General features: G+C 39.5%; 1 protein-coding gene across 7 annotated transcripts; it reads right to left on the reverse strand.

Moving 5' to 3' along the window:
* Positions 1-322: 322 nt before the first annotated feature.
* Positions 323-14206, reverse strand: LOC148755050 (uncharacterized). Of its 7 annotated transcripts, XR_016019164.1 has the most exons (4): positions 12223-13840; positions 11960-12033; positions 9642-9734; positions 1934-2071 (listed from the first exon to the last, which is right to left on the reverse strand). XR_016019164.1 is itself a non-coding variant. In XM_088792798.1 (3 exons), exons 1-3 carry the CDS (start codon positions 13988-13990, stop codon positions 519-521), a joined length of 1788 nt encoding a protein of 595 aa, XP_088648924.1. In that variant the 5' UTR covers positions 13991-14206; the 3' UTR covers positions 323-518. The 7 variants fall into 7 exon arrangements, 2 of the variants coding, with proteins under 2 accessions (XP_088648924.1, XP_088648923.1); XM_088792798.1 differs by lacking the exons at positions 9642-9734; positions 11960-12033 and adding an exon at positions 13849-14206 and having other exon boundaries at positions 323-2068; positions 13228-13323; XM_088792797.1 differs by lacking the exons at positions 9642-9734; positions 11960-12033 and adding an exon at positions 13849-14206 and having other exon boundaries at positions 323-2071; positions 13228-13323.
* Positions 14207-18731: the final 4525 nt, after the last annotated feature.

Below are 18731 nucleotides of genomic sequence, written 5' to 3' on the forward strand. Positions count from 1 at the left end.
TGAGAATATGAATGTGGGGCATCAGCAGGCTGACTCTTATGCGCTGAATTGTTCCCCCCAAACTCATGTGGAAACCATAATATACAATGTGAGTTATTTAATGACTGCGTCTTTAAAAGTTCTCTAACCCAATATGGCTGATGTCCTTAAAAGAGGGAGAGATACCAGGAAAACACCCACACAGAATAAAGGCCATGTGAGGACACAACAAGAATGCAATCACATCTGCAAGCCGAGGAGAGAGCTTCAGTAGAAACCAAACTATGTATACATTGATCTTGGATATCTTGTCTCAAAAACTGGAGAAAAGAAGTTTCTGTTCTTTAAGGCACCAAGCCTATGCTATTTTATTATGGCAGCCCTAGCAAATAAAACACATTGCTAGCACAGGAGGGAAACCATAAATCAGTGATCTGATGACCAAAAGAATGCAGTATATCTTTCTCTCCACTGCATTTGAGCAAAGTAGAACATTTCCTAGTGACTTCTGCCATCTTCACACTCATGGGAAGTAAAGATCAGGAGAACAGCTCTTGTGGCAGGGGGTGATGGCCGGACTTGGTCCTCCTGTGTCTGTGGAGGTGAGACTTCTGGCTGAAGCCACGGCCGCACTCCCTGCATACGTATGGCTTCTCTCCCGAATGAGTCCGCTGGTGTCTGAGGAGGGCTGACTTGAAGCCAAAGCCACGCCCACACTCACCACACACGCATGGCTTCTCTGCTGAGTGTGTCTTCTGGTCAGATGTGAGCAGGGCCTTCTGGCTAAGTCCTCGCTCACACACTCTGTACACATCAGCCTCCTCCCCTGAGTGTGTCCTCTGGTGTCTGGTGAGGAGTGACTTGAAGCCAAAGGTGCGTCCACATTCGGAGCACAGGTAAGGCTTCTCCCCTGTGTGTGTCCTCTGGTGTCTGATGAGGGTGACCTTCTGACCAAAGCCCCTCCCACACTCGGGGCACACGTAAGGCTTCTCCCCTGTGTGCGTCCTCTGGTGTCCCATGAGGGAGACCTTCTGGCTAAAGCCACGCCCGCACTCAGAGCACAGGTAAGGCTTCTCCCCTGTGTGTGTCCTCTGGTGTCTGATGAGGGTGACCTTCTGGCGGAAACCGTGCCCACACTCAGCACAGACATAAGGCTTCTCCCCTGAATGTGTGACCTGGTGACTGAGGAGCAGCGACTGCTGCCTGAAGCCACGCCCACACTCGGGGCACAAGAAGGGCCTCTCACCTGAATGTGAGCTGCGGTGCTGGAGAAGCGATGCCTTCTGGCAGAAGCCTCTCCCACACTCGGGACACACGAAGGGCTTTTCCTCCAGGTGTGTCCTCTGGTGCAGGATGAGGGCAATCTTCTGGCGAAAGCCTCGCCCACACTCCTGACACACAAAAGGTCTCTCCCCAGAGTGTATCCTCTTGTGGTTGGTGAGCGAGGATGTGTACCTGAAGTGTCGCCCGCATTCCCTGCACATGTACGGTTTCTCCCCCGAGTGTTTCCTCTGGTGTATGGTGAGGGAGGACTTCCGACCAAAGCCCCGCCCACACTCCCTACAACTGTAAGGCTTCTCCCCTGTGTGCATCCTCTGGTGCTTGAGGAGGTCTGACCTCTGACAGAAGCCTCTGCCACATTCAGGGCACACATGATGCTTCTGGAGGCTAAAGAGGCTGACGTTTGTGCTAAGGCCTAGTCTATACTTTCCACATATCACTGCTCCAGATTCTGAGATGTTTGCTTCCGTCAACACTGTGTCTGCCTCCTCAGGGGTCAGCCCCTGGTCTATTCCTCCGCCTCTGTTGCCTACCATTCTGTCTACTGGCTGAGCTTGAAATGGGCTGAAGAATACACTCGAACTCCCATTCTGTGGCAGCCTCCTGAAAATGGTGTCAGAGCTTCCTCTCCCTCCATCGTCTGCTTCCTCACTTGAGCAGCTTGGAACTTCTAGTGGGAAGTGGCTCCCTGCCGAAGAGCTTGGCGGGATCTGCGGGGGATGACCGCACAGCACATATTGTCTGAGGAGCTGCGGAGTGGAAAAGGCCACCGGGTAGGACAGATGGGGCTGGAATTCTTTCCTTGGTTCTGCTGGAGAGAAAGTCTCGGTCAAAATCACCACAGGTGGACAGTTAAACTTACGCAACAGTCATTCCTCAGGTGTTCACAGAAAGACTTCCTTTACAAACCTACCTTCCCTCCCACGGTGACACATGAACGTGTATCCTGTTACAACAGAACACTCACAAGGTGAGCCAGCTCTAAATATCAGCCCGACTTCAACAGTTTCAAGAAAGCATCACAGGCAGCACCAGCTCTATAAATTGCTGACAATAGTTACACAGTTTCCCCAATACAATTATCCCACAAGCCACCGTCATCAACACCGATGTACACATTATCCACAAATACGTGCTTTGACTGAGAGTTAAACTATATGACTTGTTACAAATTTATTTAGTGACTTCCTACAAGAAAAGGATGGGGTCATCAAAAGGAGTCATTGTACCTAGAGGCCCCGTGGGGTAGGCAGTATAAAGGAGAAGTCAGAGGTCCGTGTGGGAGAAGAACCGGAAGGTACTGCAATTGTCGTAAACAAGTATGTCCTGGAGGATATGTGCTGGGTTTTCTGTCAGAAAATGGGGACTCAGCAGTGAAACACAGACATGGTCTAGTTCTGCAGCCCCTTAAAGGATTCTGGCTCCCCGTGTCCCCAGTCAATCCAAGACCTGCTTTTCTCAATTTTCCACATATTGTTGTAAAAGGAAAAATTTCCGCCTACAATAGCTCTTGCCTAGGAGGTATCAAATTTGTATGCTTTGTTCCATTACACTGGTTCCATCCATCTGAAGCTGATGAATGAACAATACCATGACCCTTAAATAAATGCAGTATAACAGGCCTTTCCAGACCTACCTGATCCTTTCTTCAATCAAACTGAGATGTATGTTCTGAACCATCTACAACATGGTTCAGCAAACTAGTCTGCCAGGTGTTTTGTAAATACTGGTCTACTGGACTACAGCCCCATCACTCTTCATGTAGTGTTTATGGCAGCTTTCACACAGTGGCAAAGTTGGGTAGTTGCAACAAAGAACATAGAGGCTGCAAAGCCTAAAATATTTAACCCGGCCTTTTAGGGAAAATGTTTCCTGAACTCTGATCTACAGTATTGACTCATTCCATCTGGTCAAAAATGCTAGCTTTCAATACTAACAAGAAAGGCCACTGTGAAACCTCTTAACACTTAAAACCCCCTATACTGCTTTCTCAGCAAACTACTCAATAAACTTAAATCTATCTCTCTCTCTCTCTCTCTCTCTCTCTCGCTCTCGCTCTCGCTCTCGCTCTCGCTCTATAAGCTCCTGTGCAGTGGCTTTGGTAATCACAAGTGCTGAGCCCACTGGACATCCAGATGTGAAAGTGAACATCCTTTCCGTCTTCTCATACAGTTCTGGCCAGCAGAGGTCCCACCATGGTTGGTCTCTCATTAGCAAATGTACTCTAGTGCAGCTCACTGAACTCTCAGTGACTTTATTTTGTTAAGTTAGGCTGTCCACATTTTCACAACTTGGGGAAGGTGTGTACATTTCTGGCCACCAGTTTCCAATAAATAGTTTGTTGTAATTTCAAAGTTCTGACAGCTGAGCTTTCAGTATTACACGACTGTTAACTTGTCTGTGATTTGACAGGAAGAGAGAAGCAGCCACTGCCTTCACCTTGGCTTGCTGTACACCGCTGGGTTAAAGCCTAGGGCTTTCTGGTGAACCTCACAGCATCACAGGAGTACCTTTCAGTAGTAAGGGAAGCACTTCTTTGTGTCTTCTGTATTAAATACACTGACTGATTTAAATACAGTTAACGTCACCCTACAGGAACCAATTCTAACCATTCTTCTAATAGAAAATCCATACTGTAGAATGCTAGTCACTTCATATTTAGGTATCCTCTAATAAGATGGAAGCTTTCTCTCCAGCTATCCTGCTTTCTTTCTGAGTCCTCACCCAATGACAGTTAATGTCCATATTTCTACCAACAGTCTCTTCTTGTCAAGCGAGGCTTACACCTCAAAACACTTCTAGCCTTTACTTATCACCTAATTCCAAAGCCACTTCCACAATTTTACATATTCATTACAGCAGCGCCCCACTTCTCAATACCAAAATCAGTATTCAGGTTATCCAGAGTAGTAGAACTCTGGATAGGATATGTTTACACACACACACACACACACACACACACACACACGATGTATTATAAGGGTATAAAGAATTGACTCGTGATTATGGAGGCTTCAAAGACCCAAGATCTGTCATCAGCAAGATGAAGACCTAGGAGAGCCAATGGTACAGTTCTAATCTAAAGGCTAGCGGCTTGACACCCATAAAGAACTGATGTTTCAGTTCCAGTGTGAAAACAGGAAAAACCAAAAAACCCCACACACCTGCTCCCCCACTACCATCACTATGTCTCAGCTTGAAGGCACTCAGGCCAGAGGAATGCCCTCTTATTTGGGAGAGGGTCAACCTTTTGTTCTATTCAGGCCTCCAGCTGATTGGATGAGGGCCACTCATATAAGGGAGGGTATCTGCTTTATTCAGTCTACCCATTTATATATTAAAGGCATCCAAAAACACCCTCACAGAAACACCCAGAATAATGTTCGACTAAATGTCTGGGCAACCTGCGGCCATCTAAGCTGATATATAAAATTAGCTGTCACATATGCTAACATTTCCTTTATATTGTCCTAAAATCATGGAGATGGCATACTGTGAGATTTGTCCAATTTCCAAGTGTTCATTCTGATGAACACTGAAAACGTCCACCTTTTACATTGTTGACCAAGTCTTGAAGTTGTTTAAATTGTCTAAAAGCAATAAAGGCACAGCATTCCTCTTGTGACCTGGAGTCTTAGGCCATTCACTTAACCCACAGCTGTACTGCTATACGCATCCCCACAGCTGCAGAAGGAACGAGTTCCTTAAGGAGCTAATAGGCATTGATTTTTTTTTTCTCTCTCTTTCTATTGGAAAGTTTTGAGACCATGTCCAATTACTGACATACTTATTGGTCTCAAAAATCAACAGACACAAGAGCAGTTATAGATTTTAAAAGAGTTTCTAAACTGATTTTCTTCTACATCCTGGAAATGTCTGATTCACTGAAAAACACTACCTTGGTAAAATTTTTATTTCTCCTTTTATTCAGGAATTTCTGGATGTTTAAAACTATGTTAAAGTTTAGGGTTTGCCAAAGTGGACACTGTAGTTCTAAATCACTTTTATTTAAAATTTGCCACATTACTAGCTAGGCACAAAAATTATGATGGATGAACATTCTTTTTGAATTGCTTCCTGTGAGGGTGACATTAACTGTATTTAAATCAGGTACCATATTCAATACAGAAGACACGCAAAAGTGCTTCCTTTCCTACTGAAAGTTACTCCTGTGATGATGTGTAGTTGAGCCTTGTATACACGTATGTGGAATAAACCTCACTTGGGCATGGTGTATAATTGTTTTTAAATAAGGTTGGATTCAATTTGATTTTTATTACATGTGTAGGTTCGTTAATCTACCACCAATTTAATTACTTTAAGAAATGTAGCGTTACTCAGATTTTGTTCCATCCTGTGTCAGTAATATTTTTCGATGAATTCATCCGTTTCATGTAAGTTATTAAACTTGTTAATATAAACTTGTACATAATATCCCTTGAGTGTCCATTTGAAGTATGAAAGATACATAGTGATGACTTCTTTTCATTCCTGAATTGATTATTCGTATCTTCTTTCTTTTTTCCTTGGTTAGTCTACCTAGTGATACATAATTTTGTTGATCTTTCAGGGATCAACATATGGCTTGCAAATTTTTCGGTGGTTAATCTGTGTTATATTTCATTGATGTCTGCGCTTACCGTCATTATCCCTTCCTTTTACTCACTTTGCATTTACTTTGCTCATCTTTTTCTAGCTTCTTAAGGTAAAAGCTTAAGTCACTGGTTCTCTTTTCAAACATAATTACTTAAGGCTATACGTTTCGCTCTAAGCACTGCTTTAGCTGCATCTCACTAACTTTTATTTTGCCGAGACAAATTTAAAAGATCTAGGAGTGAGTTGTAAGACTTGATATTGGTAAGATTTAATTTCTCCCCCAAGGTATCTATAGATACACTAAAATCTCAATAATAAATACTACCCAAGTTTCCTTGTTTCCTTCCTTCCTTCCTTCCTTCCTTCCTTCCTTCCTTCCTTCCCTTCCTCCCTCCCTCCCTCCCTCCCTCCCTCCCTCCCTCCCTCTCTCCCTCCCTCTCTCTCTCTCTCTCAACCTGATTCTACAATTGAAGTGGAAAGGCAGAGGACCTCAACTATCCAAAGCAATCTTCAGAAACAAAAAGGGAGAGGATTTACACTACCTGATTTCAAGACTTTCCATGATCCTACAGTAATACAGATAGTGTGGTTTGGTTTAAGATTAGACATATTAATCAAAGGAACAGAATAGAGAGTGTAAAATAGACCCACACTTGGCTAGTCACTGGATTGTCAACAAAGCAATCCAATTAGGGAAAGGTAAGACTCTTCAACAAATGGTGCTAGAGCCACTGGATAGCCGTATGAAAACGAAAAATAAACCTTAATCCCTGCCTCACACCATACACAAAAGTTAATTCAAGATGTATCATAGACCTAAATGTAAAGCTTAAAACTATACAACATTTGGAAGAAAATATAGATTATCATCATGACAATAAAAATTTTAAAAGAAAGCAAAAAATCAGACTTTCTCACAACTAAACATCTACTCATCAAAATTTATTGTTAATTGAAAAGAAAATTTTCAGACAGAGAGAAAATATTTTCAAAATGTACATATGACGAAGAATAAAGAACTCACAGAACTCAACAAAAAAATAATACAATTAAAAAATGGGAAAATATTTTAATGGATAGTTCACAACGTACATATATGATATACATGAACGATCAAAAATCACGTAGAAAGTACTCAATGTTGTGAATCATCAGGTAAACGGAAATTAAAAACCCCCATGAGATACCACTACACATCGATCACCAGAGAAAACGAAAACTGTCAGGAAGAATGTAAAGCAAGAGGAATTCTCATATGTCGTTCATGGAATGGAAAATGATACAACCACTTTAGAAAAGGTCTAGTCATTTCTTACTAAACTACCCAAACTCATGTCTACCTGGAACATATGAATGTGGCCTTATTTTGAAATAGAGTCCTTACAGATATAATCAAGATGACGTCATACTGGATTAGGGTGAGCCTTAATACTACCGGTATCCTTACCAGAAGAGGGAGATTTATATACAGAGACACATAAAATGAAGAAGGCTATGTGACCATAGAGGCAGAGATTGGAGTGATGCAGCTCCAAGCCGAAGAATGCCAAAGATTGCCAGCAACTACCAGAGGCTAGGAGAGAGGCAAGGGGCAGATTCTCTCTCCAAACCCCCAGAAGGAACCAACCCTGCCAACAGGTTGACTTGAACTTCTGGTTTCTAAACTGTGAGAATAAATTTCTGTTGTTTTAAGCCTCTCAATTTGTGGTAATTTCTTACAGCAACCCTAGGTAACTAATACATCTCATATATACCCTATGTATTTATTCAAAGAACTTCAAAACAAAGGTTCACTAAACAAGAAACAAAAAACTAGCATAAGAACATTAATAGAAGCTTTTTCAAAATCACTAAAAGCTGGAAGCCATCAAGGTATCTACCAAGGAGAATGGATAAACAATCATATGTATATATTCATATGATGTGATGGATACTACTGAGCATTAAAAAGGAACAGACTATTTATATGTATGCAACAACATGGATGAAGTTTAAAACCTTTACAGTGAGTGTAAGAAGCCTTACACAAAAGGATATAAATATTCATTTATATAAACAAAACTAATTTACTGTGAAATAAACTCAAATCAGTGGTACCTGTGAAGGATAGGGGCGGGGTTTACTGGGATGGGGCACAAGGAAATTTTCTGATAGGATGAGAGTAATAATCTGTATTTTGATAGAGTTCAGTGTGAGGAGGCTCATGCATTGTTTGAACTCGCAGACTATACACTTAAGATTTCCTATTTCCTGTAAGCAAATTCCACCTAAAAAGAAAACGATAACTCTAGGTCATTACATGCATGCTACCCATTACTCCTGAGGCCAACCACCTTTCATGGGGCCCACCCAGCTGAGATGAACTGCCAGGAAATGGGCCCTCTTAAACTTCAGTGTCTGGAGATGCTTAAGTGGACAACCTGGACCTGAGTCTGTGGGTCCCTGGCTGCCAACCACCCACATGAACCAACGTAGAAGGAGACTATTCCTTTCCTCTGACCACTTGTTACCAGATCATCTTTGCCTGGAATATTCAGTGGTCAGGTCAGACTTAAAACACACTCATACCGGTCAACCACCCTGAGGGATAGAGATCATCTGAGGAGAATGAGCAGATGCTAAGGACATGCCATGAAGACCTCACAAAACGACAGCGATAGATACACATGAACAGGGCCTTTACCTATTCATGGGGAGAACACCAGTCTCTTTTCCAAGAAGAGTAAAGCCTTGATACACTGCACTTACTCAGATATGCTCAAGCTACCCAGCTCTCCCCAAGAAGAAATGCACTAAACTCCTCACTCTTACCAACCAAAGAGATATCGCTAGAAATCTGTCAGAATGGCCAAAATGAAAAACACTACTAACACCAAATGCTGGCAAGAATGCACAAAATCTGGGTCTCTCAAACATTGCTAGTGGGAATATAAAATGGTATAGCTATTCTAGAAATTGGCATGATACTTCTTTACAAAACTAAACGTGTTTATCAAATGACCCAGCCACTGCACCCTAGAGGCATTTATCCCAGGAACGAAAACCTTATGTTCACATAAAAACCTGTATACAAGTGTTCACAGCAGCTTTATTTATAATAGCCAGAAACCTGTAAAAACCCACATGTTCTTCAGTGGGTGAACAGTTTAACAAAATGGTATATTCATACCATGAAACACTACTCAGCAATAAAAGGAATGAAATGATGATACATGCAACAAATTGGATCAACCTAAAGAGAGAGTTATGCTGAAAGAAAAAAGTCAATCCCAAGAGATAACATATAATATGACTTCTTCTATATAACGTTCTTGAAATGACAAAATTATAGAGAGAGAGAATAGATTAATGGTTGCCAGAGGAAGAGAGGGGAGGAGAGAGCTGGCTGTGGCCATAAAAGGGTGGTGGCACAAGGAATCCTAGTGATGAAACTATTCTGTATCTTTCAATATGGTATCTTTCAATATCTTTTCAATATATATGAATGTGCATGGGATAAAATTTCATAGAACTGAAGAAACACACACACATGAAAGGGTGAAGGTAAAACTGGTGAAATCTGAATAAAGTCAGGGCAGTGTATTAACAAAGACACAAGCCTGGCTTAACAAGAAAAAACATCAATGTAATTCACCAAATTGAAAAACTAAAAAAGAAAAATATACATGATCATCTGAAAAGATGCCACAAACATATTTGACAAAATCTAACATCCATTCCCAATAAAAACTCTCATCAAGGAATAGAAGTTTGTCAAGCTAATAAAGGGCAGCTATGAAACTTACACTTAGGAGGAAAGCATTCCTCATAAGATCAGGAACAAGGAAAGGATGTCCGTGCTCACCATTTAAATCCATCATTGCACTGGATGTTCTCGCCTGTGCAATGAGGCAAGAAAAAGAAATTAAAGACATACAGAATGGAAAGAAAGAAGTAAACTATACTTATTCACAAATAACATGATCACCTATGTAGAAAATCGTATAGAATCTACACAAAAAAGCTATTAGGACTAAGAAGTTTTGCAAGTTTACCAGATATAAGATCATTATACATAAATTCATTGCATTTCTATGTACTACCAACAAACAACTGAAATTTGAAATTTAAAAACACCTTAATTAGCATCAAAAATATGAACTAGAGAGGGATTAATCTGACAAAAGATGCTCAAGGCCTGTGTACTGAAAACTAAAAAAACAATGCTGAGAAAAATTAAAAAGTACCATAAAAGTGGAGAGATATATACTATGTTCATGTACTGGATGACATGTATTATTTACGTATATTGATGTAGATTCAACTCAATCCCAATCAGAATCCCAGCAGTCTTTTTTTGTGTTTGTGAAAAATACCAAGCTAATTCTAAAATCCAAATGGAAATGCAGGGAATCTAGAATAACTCAAATAACTTGGAAAAAAAGAAAAACTGTTGGAGAATTTATACTGAGTGCCAGACTATTATAAATCTAAAATAACCAAGGCTATGTAGTACTGGCATCAAGATATAAAAAGAGAGAGGAGTAGAAAAATACAGAGTCCAGATATAGACCATACACATAAGGTCAACTGATTTATCACAAACATACGATGCAATTGAGCAAAGAAAGGGTTGGCTTTTCAATAAATGGTGCTGGAAAAAAATGGATGTGTATATGCAACAACAACAACAAAAAAATGTAATTAAATCCAGACATGGTACCAAGTATAAAAATTTACTCAAAATAGGTTATAGACTTAAATGTACAATAAAAATTATAAAAGTTTAAATATATATATATTAAAATCTTTTTGACCTTATTTTAAGTAACGATTGTTTAAATATACCAGCAAAATTGAGACTGAGAGAAAAAAATTGAAACTTAGATTGCACCAAAATTAAGAATTGCTCTCTGAAAGACATCAAAATTAAGAATTGCTTAAGAGAATGAAAAGCAAGCCACAGAGAAAATATTTGTAAATCTTATTTCTGGTAATGGACGTCTATACAAAATATATGAAGAAGTTTCAACACTTACTAAAAAAAAGGAAGAAGAAACCAACCTTTTAAATGGGCAAAAGATTTGAGAAGTCATTTCTCCAAAGAAGATATATAGACGGCAAACAAGCACATGAAAAGATTCTCAACATCAACAGTCATTAGGAAAATGTCAAGTAAAACGACAGAAGATGCCACAACACAGCTATGAGAATGTCTAAAATTAAAATAATAACACCAAGTTTGGACAAAGATGTGGAACATCTGAAACTCTCTTACACTGCTGGTGGGAATGTGAAATGGTACAGCCACTTCAGAAAACAGTTTGTGAGGTCAGTAAAAAGTTAAAGATACATGTATCATACAACCCAGCCATTCCAGTCCCAAGTATTTATCCAAAAGAAAGGAAAGCTTAGTCCACACAAAGGCTTCTCATGAATGTTCACACAGGCTTTATTTGTATGAGTCAGAACTGGAGACCCCCCAAAGTCTTTCAATAGGCAAATGGCTAAATAAATTGTGATATCTAGATAGTGAAATACTACTCAGCAATAAAAAGAAATGAACTACTGATATACAGAACACTATGGATGGAATTCAAAGTAATTGTGTGAGGTGAAAGAATGCAGTATTATTCTGTATGATTTAATTTACATGAATTCTGGAAAGTGCAAACAAATCTATAATGACAGAATCAGTGGTTGCCAGGGTATGGGGAGGAGGAGGAAGGGTGGAAGATAGGGATTACAGTGAGGCACAAGGAAACTTTGGCGTGATAGGTATGCTCAGTATTTTTGGATCGAGGCAACGGTTTCATGGCTGTATACATGTCAAAACTTACCAAATTTTACACTTTAAATATATGTAGTTTATTATACTTTGATAATATACCTTATAATTATCCTTTAACTATTATGCCATAATAATACCTTATAGCATAATAACACATTTTTCTATTCCATAATTAATGCTTATATTTTTACGGCTAACACCATGAATTTTCTGTAAAGTACAAGTCTAGATATATGGTTGTACTTAGAAGCAAAATAAAACAAAAATAAAATTCCAGGAATGTTGAAAATAAAACAATGAAAACAGATAAACCACAGAAAAATTTATCCTTACCTGCCAACATTCACATAAAATTAATTCCAGTTGGATTAAAGACCTATAACGTTCCCACAATTTATATGGAATGTCTGCAATTCAATAAGAGAAAAACAGCCCAAATGACAAGGAGGGAAACACCTGGAACAATTAAATCACAGAAGAGGAGACAGCAGTGGCTAATCAATATAGGAAAAGAGGCTCGTGCTCACTAGAAAACAAACCCCCTGAGATTTCACCGCAGACAGAACAGATGGTTGAAAAACGAGGTCTGACAGTACCTAGTGTTGGTGAAGATGTAGAACAAGAGCTCTGCTACTGGGAGAGGAAAGTGGCGTAACAGCTTCAGAACACAATATGGCACAACCTGATCAGGTCGAGACCACGCATGCCTACGAACCAGCTACTGCACTCCTACGCAGGCATCTGGAGAAACTCTCGCATGTGTTTCCAAAGGAATAAAAGAATATACAGCAACATTATGAAACAGCCAAAAACTAGAAATAACTTAAGTGTCCAGAAGAAGAGAACTGATAATTCAACTGCATTAAAATAGAAATACTCACATAATAGAATCATGTAACAGTTTTAAAAAGTATAAACTAAACCTGCACATTGTTCAAGAAGGATGTGTGCATTACAATATTACATGCAGAGAAGTTTACAACTATGCAAAACAACACTCTACATGGTTGAAGGAATATCAAATGGATAAAAAGCATAAAGGCAGTCATGGGAATGCTAATGCAGAAACTGGATTATCAGGGGCGGGGTGGAGGAGCAGAATACAACCAGGGGAGGTCCAGGGCTGTCGCCAGGTCTTACAACTTTCTATTTCTGACTCTGCCAGCAAGGCACATTGGCACTCATTGCATAATTCTTCATACCCTGTTGTAATCTTAAATAATACATCATAATAAAAGAAACAAAGTTATGGAATTATGGGGTGGAACTGATGCACAAAAAGTTACCAGGTTAAGAACAGAAACTGGACAGTATCTAGCAGGGACAGGTGATTTAGGCTCAGAGGGCAACTACCACGTTGAAGATCAGGCCCACTAAGAAAAGCCCAATAGGGAGATCCTAGGCCAAATGAGCAGAGTGAGGCTCCCTGGGGGACGAGGGCGGGGTGCCAGGGAAGCCCTCTCTGGGGTAAGCAGGATGGTATGGAAGGGAGGCCTGGAGAAGAGCTGCCCTCGGGAGCTCACTGATGCTTCTCAAAACTTCCTCACCTGCTGAGTGCTTCACTGGCCTGTCTCCTTCTCTGCCCGGTGCTTTCCACTCACCTAGACAAAGATCCAGAAGACATTTGCTCTCCTCTCTCCAGGGCTCGTCCCCTTGCTCCAGTTGTGTGATGAGTTTGGGTTTGGAAAAGGCAATTCCTACTCACAGGGAAAGAAACCAAGGTCACCTTGGGTTAGTGGCTTAAAAGGCTATCACAGAACTCAGAGTCAGCTGGGGAATGCAATAACCGAAAGGGAGTAGTAGGGAAGCACAGAGGTGGGGCAAAGGCTCTCTGAATGCTGAGAAAGGATAACTAAGGGGAGGGGAAATCCTGGAACTAAAGGCAGTACACTGATTGTCCCCTGTGCTTGAGGAGTGAATACAAATATTCCGTCATTCGGAGAATGATCACTTGGGAGGAGGGGCCAGGCCTTGGAAGAGTGCTGGAAATACAGTCATTTCATGGAATGAAATACAGGCAGATAACACACACACACACACACACACACACACACACACACACACACAAAACTTCACTATTTTCAACTCTATAGAATCCAAGCATTCTCTGGGGGTATAGGGAAAATGTTATTTTTCTGTCTCAGCCAAAAGCATGGTGTCTGCTACATAGATCTTAAAATGCCCGCAGGCAGAGTCCAAGACCTGAGAAGGGCTGTCCTTACCCAGCGACACCAAGTGGCTATAGTTCTCCAGCATTACATCCCGATATAGGATCCTCTGAGCAGGACTTAGTAGCTTCCACTCTTTCCGGGTGAAGGCCACAGCTACATCCTGGAAGGCCATTAGTGCCTGTAACACAAACATATCCCTGCTCACCCAGCCAACGGAAGCCACTATCCAGAGCCACAGCAGCAAGAAGGCTGGTGTGGGGCACCCAGATGAGAGCCACAGATCCTGCTTTTACCTTGACCCCTGGTGCCATGTGTTCAAGACTGTTATCCCCCTTCCCACATTGCTGGTAAATCTATTTAGTTCTCTGTTTTGTTCTATTGATCTCTATGTCTATGATGTCAAAAACATCATAGATTGCAGTAGCTACATGACAGACCTTGAATTCAGGTAGGCTGATTTTTCCCACTGTATTCTTCATTTTAAAGGTTATTTTAGCTATGCTGGGGCACGTGACTTTCCATATAAATTTCAGAATCTTGTTTATAGGAACCAAAAAACCTTGCTATAATTTTCACAAGATTTGCATTAAACTTGTATATCAATTTGGGGAGAACTGACATTACGAGGTTGACTCTTCAAATCCATGATCATGATGTGTCTCTCCATTTATTGAGATGTTCTTTGATTTCTTTTATCAGCATTTTGTGGTTTTCAGTACAAATTCTATGTTTTCTTAATAATTTCTTTGTTTAATGATTTTAGTGGTATTGTACTGAAAATTTTTATGTTTCAATTAGTTAACATATTAGTTTCACATGCATACATAGTGATTAGACATTTATACAACTTATGAAGTGGTCACCCCAATAAATCTAGTACCTGTCTGACACCATACATATTTCCTATACTAAACTTTACATCCCCAGGTCTATTTTGTAACTACAAATTTGTACTTCTTAATCTTTTCTCCTTTTTCACCCATCCCCACAACCCCTTCCCATCTAGCAACTTATCAAAATAATCTCTGTATCTGTGAGTTTATTATGTTTCTTCATTTAGTTTAGATTCCACATATAAGTGAATTATATGGTATTTATCTTTCTCTAACTTATTCCACTTAGCATAATGCCCTCTAGAGGCATCTGTGTTGTTACAGGTGGGAATATTTCATTCTTTTTTATGGGTAATATTCCATTGTATTTATGCACCTCTTCTTTATCCATTCATCTATTGATGGATACCTAAGTTGCCTCCATATCTTGGCCATTGTAAACAATGCTCCAACAAACATATGGATGCATATATCTTTTCAAATTTGTGTTTTGGAGTTCTTCAGATAAATAACCAGAAGTGGAATTGCTGGATCCTTCTCTGTCTCATTATAGATTTTATTTTAAAGTTTATTTTGTCTGGTGTGAGCATTACTACACCAGCATTTTTCCCTCCCTTTTCATGAAATATCATTTAACATCCTTTTACTTTCAGTCTGTGAGTCTTTCCATCTGAAGTGAGTCTCCTGTTGGCAGCATATGTAAGGCTCTTGTTTTCTTATCCTTTCAGCCACCCAGTGCCTTTTGATTGGAGCATTTAATCCATTTAAATCGAAAACAATTGTTGATAGGTAGTTATTGCCATTTTGTTATTCATATTTTTGATGTTTTGTTCCCTCCCCCCCTTCTTAAAGAAGTCCATCTAACACTTTTTGTAATACTTGTTTGGTGGTGATGAGCTCCTTTAACTTTTTCTTGTCTTGGAAGCTCTTTTCTCTCCTTTCATTCCAAATTATAGTTTGCTGGTAGAGTAATCTTGGTTGTAGGTTCTTTCTTTTCATCACTGAATATTTCTTGCCAATCCCTTCTGGCCTGCAAAATTTCTGTTAAGAAATCAGCTGACAGTCTTATGGGAGCTCCCTTGTAGAGAATTAACTGCTCTTCTGTTGCTGCTTTAAAAATTCTTTGTCTTTCACTGAAGAGAGAAATTAAAGAAGATACAAATAGATGGAAATACATACCATGCTCATGGACAGGAAAAATTAATACCATTAAAATGTCCATACTGCCTCTGGGAATATATAGATTCAACGGAATCCCTATCAAACTACCAAGGACATTTTTCACAGAAATAGAATATATAATCCTAAAATGTATATGGAACCATAAAAGACCCCAGATTGCATCGGCAATCTTGAGAAATAAGAACCAAGTGGGAGGTTTCACGATACCTGACATCAAATTATACTACAAGCCTATAGTAATCAAAACAGCATGGTACTGGCATAAAAACAGACACACAGATCAATGGAACAGAATAGCGAGCCCAGAAATAAATCCATGCCTACATGGTCATTTAATCTACATGGAAGCAAGAATTTACATTGGGGTAAAGACAGTCTATTCAATAAATGGTGCTGGGAAACCTGGACAGACACATGCAAAAAAAAGACCTGGATCACCTCCTTACACCATATACAAGAATAAATTAAAAACGAATTAAGGACTTACATGTAAGATGTGAAACCATAAAACTCCTAGAAGAAAATATAGGAAGAAATTTTACAGACATTACCCAGAGTAAGATTTTTACTGATATATCCCCTCAGGCAAGGGAAGTAAGAAAAAAAAATAAACATATGGGATTATGTCAAACTAAAAAGTTTTTTCACAGCAGTGGAAACTATCAATAAAACAAAAAGGGATCCTACTGAATGGGAGAAGATATTTGTCAAGGCTATATCTGATAAGAGGTTAGTATCCAAAATTTATTAAAAACTCATTCAACTCAACACCAAAAAAACAAACAACCCAATTAAAAAGTGGGCAGAGGAGATGAAGAGTCATTTTTGTAAAGAGGACATTCAGATGGCAAACAGACATATGAAAAAATGCTCAACCTCACTAATCATTAGAGAAATGCAAATAAAAACCACAATGAGATACCACCTCACCCCAGTCAAAATGGCTATCATCAATAAATCAACAAACAACAAGGGCTGGCGAGGATGTAGAGAAAAGGGATCCCTCCTGGACTGCTGGTGGGATTGCAGATTGGTGCAACCACTATGGAAATCAGTATGGAGGTATCTCAAAAAACTAGAAATGGAACTACTTTATGACCCAGCAATTCCACTCCTAGGTATCTATCCAGAGAAATCCAAAACACTAATTTGAAAAAAATTGTGCACACCTTATGCTTATTGCAGCACTATTCACAATAGCCAAGACATGGAAACACCTGAAATGCCCATTGGTAGACGACTGGATTAAGAAACTGTGGAGAAAAAGGAACCCTCATACACTGTTGGTGGGAATGCAGATTGGTGCAGCCGCTATGGAAGGCAGTCTGGAGGTTCCTCAAAACATTACGAATAGAGTTACCATGTGACCCTGCAATTCCTCTCCTGGGTATCTACCCCAAAAATCTGAAAACAGTTTTCCATAAAGACAAGTGTGCTCCAATGTTCATTGCAGCTTTATTTATGGTGGCCAAAACATGGAAACCAAACTGTCCTTCGATAGATGAATAAAGAAGTTGTGGTATATATACACAATAGAATACTATTCAACAGTAAGAAAAGATGATATAGGAACATTTGTGACAACATGGATGGATCTTGAGAATATAATGCTAAGCAAAATAAATCAGACAGAAAAAGTAGAGAACCATATGATTTCACTGATATGTGGTATATAAACCGAAAACAAGAAAAGAACAAGACAAAAAACTGAAAGAACAAAAACTCATAGACATAGACAATAGTTTAAGGGTTACCAAAGGGTAAGAGGGGAGGGGAGAGTGGGGCTCTAGAAGAGGGTAAATAGGGTCTAATATATGATGATGGAAAGAGAATTGATTCTGGGTGGTGAACATACAATCTAAGATATAATGTATTACAGAATTGTACACCTGAAATCTACGTAACTTTACTAACAATTTGTCACCCTGATAAACCTTAATTTAAAGGAAAAAAAAGAAACTGTGGTACATTTATACAATGGAGTATCACTCAGCCATAAAGAATGAAATCTTACCATTTGCAATGATATGGATGGACCTAGACAATATTATGCTAAGTGAAGTAAGTCAGAGAAAGACAAACACCACATGATCTCATTTATATGTGGAATCTAAAGAGAAGAATTAACAACTGAACTAATCAGAAACAGTCTCAGAGATATAGAGGAAAAACTGAGGGTTGCTAGATGGGGGGGATGAGGGAGAAGGTGAGGGGATTAGAAAACACAGTCAGTAACCACAAGACTGCCATGGGGATACGAAAGTCAATTTGGGGAATATAATCAATAATATTGTAAAGACTTTTTAGGGTATCCGATGTCTTTTGTAGGATATCTAGTCTTATTAGGGAGACCACTTCAGGGTGCCTGATCACTGTGTTGTACACCCAAAGCTGAAGCTGGATAATAATGAATGTCAACTATAATTTTATATATACATACATACATATATATATATATATATATATATATATATATATATATATATATATGTTCACAAGAAGTGGAGTACAGTTAAGGAATAGAGACAGTGAAAATGTAATGGCTGTATGCAATGTCAGAGGGGTAGTAGATTGGGGGAGGGGAATTATCACTTTGTGAGGGGTATAAATGATAAATGTCTAACTATTACATTGTTTTGTACACCTGAAACTAATAAAAAAATTCGTTGTCTTTAACCATTAGCATTTTAATTATGATGTGTCTTGCTGTGGGCCTCTTTGATGTCATCTTGTTTGGGACTCTGTGCTTCATGGACTTGTATGTCTGTTTCCTTCACCGGGTTAGGGGAGTTTTCCATCGTTATTTTTTCAAATAGGTTTTCAATTCCTTGCTCTCTCTCTTCTTCTGGTACCACTATGATGCAAATGTTCGTACACTTGATGTTGTCCCAGAGGCCCCTTAAATTCTCCTCATTTTGG

Source organism: Rhinolophus sinicus, chromosome 16 (genome assembly GCF_057876585.1).
Source record: "Rhinolophus sinicus isolate RSI-liver-muscle chromosome 16, RSI-T2T, whole genome shotgun sequence".
Taxonomy (NCBI): domain Eukaryota; kingdom Metazoa; phylum Chordata; class Mammalia; order Chiroptera; family Rhinolophidae; genus Rhinolophus; species Rhinolophus sinicus.